The sequence below is a fragment of the Talpa occidentalis genome, unplaced genomic scaffold, assembly GCF_014898055.3.
Source record: "Talpa occidentalis isolate TD23 unplaced genomic scaffold, MPIMG_talOcc4v2.1 talOcc4.3, whole genome shotgun sequence".
Lineage (NCBI taxonomy): Eukaryota > Metazoa > Chordata > Mammalia > Eulipotyphla > Talpidae > Talpa > Talpa occidentalis.
The window spans coordinates 42416468-42421142 of record NW_023603184.1 but is presented as its reverse complement, the minus strand read 5'-3'; the positions used below and the strand labels follow the sequence as shown (position 1 = coordinate 42421142).

Sequence of the window (4675 nt, the reverse complement as noted above, 5' to 3'; positions counted from 1 at the left end):
GTGTCTGGACTCAGGCGAGGGAGTCCATAGCTTTAATCGGATCCTGAAGTAGCTGGGGAAGCCTCATTCAGCACTCACCCCCTAAGCATTCACATATATTTCATAAAAGCACACGTGCGCAAACACAACGTGCACGGAAGATAAGTACTCGCCGGCCACTTCTTCTGTCTCCATAATTCACCGCCATTGCTCACCAACTCTGGTAAGGTGCGGGTGAGGCAGGCCAGGCCTTTGGCCCTGTTTGTGCTCCCGATACCCTGAAGCGAGGGTGGCTCTGATTGCTGGACTCTCCCGTTCCCACTGGGTTGCATCCCTGATCCCTCCTTCCCCTGGAACATCCCCCCAGTGGACTCTGACACCCACTGGCATGGCCGCCATTACCTTCCCTAGAGTCCAAGGCCTACATGGCCTGTCCCGTTATCTCCTGGTATTTCCTCGTCACCTCCTCGGCTTTCAGGGTAAGGTTTGTGAGGATATGATGGAGGCTGGAGAAGTGCAGGTGGAACTGAGCTTCCAGGTCCAGCTCCCCGGAGAGACTCTCTTCCTCAGCCTCCTCCGTCTCTGCAGTTTCACTCTCAGCCTCTTTGGCTTCACCCTCCACCTTGGCTTGCCACTCCTCCCGGGGCAGGAGCCCGTGGTCCACATCTACACGGATGGCCTTGAGCATGGTGAAGTAGTTGTAGAGATCGGGGGCCCCTGCATGTGCACCCAGCTGCACATCCCGCAGAAGGCTGGGGATCATCACCACCTGCTCCATGTTGCGCACCACGGCTGAGTACCTGTCCATAACAGTCAGCAGGCAGTTCTTGGGATAACGCTTGGTTAGCACCTGCATGGTTGCTTCGCTCCCAGCTGAGTCAGGCAGACTGTCACAGCACTATTTCTAGGCTGTAATTTTTATGTCTGGATCCAACCACAGTTTGACAAGATGCCAAGGCCCAGCCAGTAGATCAACACAACCCTGTTTTAGGCCAATCCCAGGGCTTGGGCCCAGAGCCTGCATCAGGTGATCCATCTGCCCAGGGATAGGCCTGTCATTTCAACACTCCTATGACAGCCACAGCAAGAGCGCAGCTTCTCTTTCATCAGCTCACAGGACCAGTTAGAGGGAAGTGTTTTTCCTTTGGCAACCAGTACACTTGACCCCAGGGCAGTGATTAATTCTTTCAGGTCAGCTGAGACCAAGCTGCCTCTTTACTGCCTGCCTTCCAATGCGCAGCTCACTTCCGGAGTTGGGGTGCTCAGCTGTGAACTGAATAGGTAGGAAGGTCATGAAATGAAATGACTTGATGTGGGCAAAGGGCACTGACTAGGAGCCAGAAGCCCAGTCCTGCAGCCTCCTCGCTGTGTATGTGGCTGATCGCTGGCTGAATCCAAGGAGCTCCTACTCATGTTAAGTTTGGCACTAAGCTCTGCATGAGTTATCTTGTTTAATCTTCACCTCAACACTCTGATGGATGTTTTAATATTGATTTCACCATTGTGAAAACTGAGATGCAGACAGCTGAAGATACTTGTCTAATGTCCACTGGAGCCGGGGTTCAGCCCAGACCACTCTTTCTCACCCCCAAACAGTGCTCCTGAGTGACGTGTGATGCCACATCAGTATTCATACCTGCTCACCGCGTCCATATCCTTATCTGTGTTTCATGTGTTGCTATGAGGATAGACTAAGACAAAACTAATGAAAATGCTTTGCAGGAGCCTCCTTGGTGGCACAGGAGTTAAGTCTCAATGCTATCAAGCTATCTCCAGCCACTGCTGCCTGAGTTCGATCCCCAGCCAGGGAGCTGACCCACATGGTGCAGCAGACCTCTCTGCCCTGTCTCGCCTGCTGCTCCCCTGAGCAGTGTGTTTCAGTGAATCTACCTGTTCTGCTCCCCACTCTGTCTCTGGTGAATCCTCTCACCCCCTGCACATCTGGCCTAGACCCCAGTTCTTGCACGTATAAAAAAGTAAAAGGGGGCCTCCCTGGTGGTGCAAGGGGTTAAGACCCAGCATTATGAAGCTATCATTATGAAGCTATCTGTAGTCACTGCAGCACGAATTCAATCCCCAGCCAGGGAGGTGACCCACATGGCGCAGCAGACCTCTCCTGACTAGCCTGCTGCTCCCCTCAGCAGTGTATTTCAGTTAATCTGCCTGTTCTGTTCCCCACTCTGTCTCTGATGAATCCTCTCACCCCCCACACCTCTGTCCTGTACCTCAGTTCTTATATGCATAAATAAATAAATCTTTTAAAAAAAAAAAAAATAAATCTCTTTTAAAAAAGAAAATGCTTTCAATCCATGAAACACACCCCCAAATGCATTATCTACAAATTCTAGAGTGCTGCTGAAGTCTTACCCAACTCTAACCTGTAATTTCAGAAGCTACAAAGGCACTGACTTAGCCCTCTAGCCAAGAGTCCTGAGGGTAATCATCCTTTGTATAGCTTTGTTATCGCAGGTGACAAACTACATTTGCTGTTCATTTATGTGATAATTTAAAAAAAGACGGAAGCCCAAGGAGAGGCACAGCAAGTTACTGGCAAAGTATAATGGTGAACAAGCGCTTCTAACTTCCGGTCCAGGAACCTGTGTGGGGTGGAAAGATCTGCTAAGTGATGATACCTTTCACCCCAGCAGGTGAGGTGAGGAGAGGAGAGGAAGAGAGTGAAGGGAGGGGGTTTTATCTTACCTCAGCCACTCTCACCATCTCCCCTCATGCAGGAGCCCCCCCACACACACTCACACACACACTCTTCTGACTGACAGCCACCCATTCCCCCCATTCCTACGGCCAGAGTTATGAGAGAGACGATGTTCATGTTGAACTGGATTCTACCTCCCTTTATGCCTTCTACATTAAATTATAGTAGTCACCCCACCCCAATATTAGCGCAACAGAGTAAAATCAATATTGTTTTAAAAACAACACTGTTGGGGCCTCCCTGGTGGCGCAAGGGGTTAAGCATCAGCATATGAAGCAATCCTCAGCTACTGCAGCTCGAGTTAGATCCAGGGAGCTGACCCACATGGCGCAGCAGACCTCTCCTGTCTCGTTCGCTGCTCCCTTCAGCAGTGTTTTTTGGTCAGTCTGCCTGTTCTGCAACCTGCTCTGTCTCTGATGAATCCCCTCACCCTCTGCACCTCTGGCCTGTACCCCAGTTCCTGTATGCATAAATAAATAAATCTTAAAAAAAAAAAAAAAAAAAAAACACTGCTTTTAAAGCCCGAAAAGCCAATTCCTGCCCTTTAATTTACTCAATCCCCACAACAGCGGTATGAGGCAGAAAAACATTAGATTCTTCCCTTTCAGATGAGGAAACAAAAAAGGGGAGGAGGAACTTGACAGGTCTCAGCCCTGTCAGGAGCAGCTCAGCCCAGTTTTCCAGGCTTATCAAAAGCAGAGGTTGTTCTTCTCTCCAAGTTCCCTTTGTGGGTTGGGCCTACACATGGCCACAGGTGACCTAGGGTCAGCCTGTGTTGGACAGTGGCCTTGCTTCTTCAGGCAGAGAGGGCAGCCAAGTCCAGGCTGTGGACCTGCTACAAAGGACAATGCTTCCTCAAGAATCCTTTCTGCACTGCAGGTTGAAGGCAAGCTCATCCCCTTCCACTGAGTGGCCCCAGGCTGCTCACTGCTCCTCTCTGCGCTTCATCTTCCTCCTGTGTTGTAATTATGATAAGAAAAAAAAAACAACAAAAACTGAACCCTTGCTCTGCTAAACTAATATATGCAAAGAGTTTAGGGCAGAATTCAGTACTCCTAACAAATGTAGCAGGTAGTCTCCACTTACAGAGGAGGAACCTGAGGCCTAGGAAGATAAAATAATTAGCCTGAGAACACAAACACAAACTATTTGTTTTTCACCAAGGAAGAATTGGAATGAGTAATGATTCCTTCCCTTGGGTCCCACTGCTTACCTGTGACTATGCAGGTCACTCTTTCCACTAACTCTGTCCTCTGCAGGGCAGCAGCCTTCCTGACTGCCCGTGACCTGCCAAGGCCACCTGCCTGCAACCATGCAGGCCTCTCTTAGTAAACCTGTCCCTTCTGGCGCAGCTCTTCCTGCCCGCTTGTGTCTATGCAAGTGTCTTTAACTGTTTTATCCCTTCCCTAATAAACATGCCCTTTAAATGTTAAAAAAAAAAGTTGAGTTTTGTGAAGCATCTGGTATATTGCAAGACCTCAATAAATACACACTCCCCTTTCCTACTCGACGCTTTTCCCAATTCCTCATTGATTTCTCCATCTGGGACTTACTACATAAATTTCAGTTCATTTGGCACTTATCCAGGGACCCAGCACTGCAAATGCTCAAAAAATACTCACGGAATGATGACCATCGGGTTCACCACATCATACATTCTAGGATTTTTGGTCATAATGTCCAGTCGCCTTGAAAAGCAGGGGCCCTGGCTTGGCAGGAGGCAGTGCTGAGGCCTTCAGCAGGTGAGGGAGGCCTAGTAACCGCAGCCTCACTTGGCCCCAGGAGCTGTGAGCCATGGCAGGTACTTGATACTGAATGAGGAAGTTAGGAAAAGGGTACAAATAGTCAGGATCAGAGGGCCCAAGCCCATTTATCAATCTGAATAAGGAACAATTGGTTGGAACCAGGAGGATGCCCGAAACCCAAGTGCCCCAAGCCCGTTTATCAGACTGAATGAGGAGCAATCAGTTGAAGCGAGGGTGC

The 4675-nt window shown here is 49.4% G+C and overlaps 1 protein-coding gene across 1 annotated transcript; it reads right to left on the bottom strand.

Annotated features, from left to right (window-relative positions):
* Nucleotides 1-400: 400 nt before the first annotated feature.
* THRSP (thyroid hormone responsive) lies at nucleotides 401-835 on the bottom strand. Its single transcript, XM_037521800.2, has one exon. It carries the CDS (start codon nucleotides 833-835, stop codon nucleotides 401-403), a length of 435 nt encoding a protein of 144 aa, XP_037377697.1.
* Nucleotides 836-4675: the final 3840 nt, after the last annotated feature.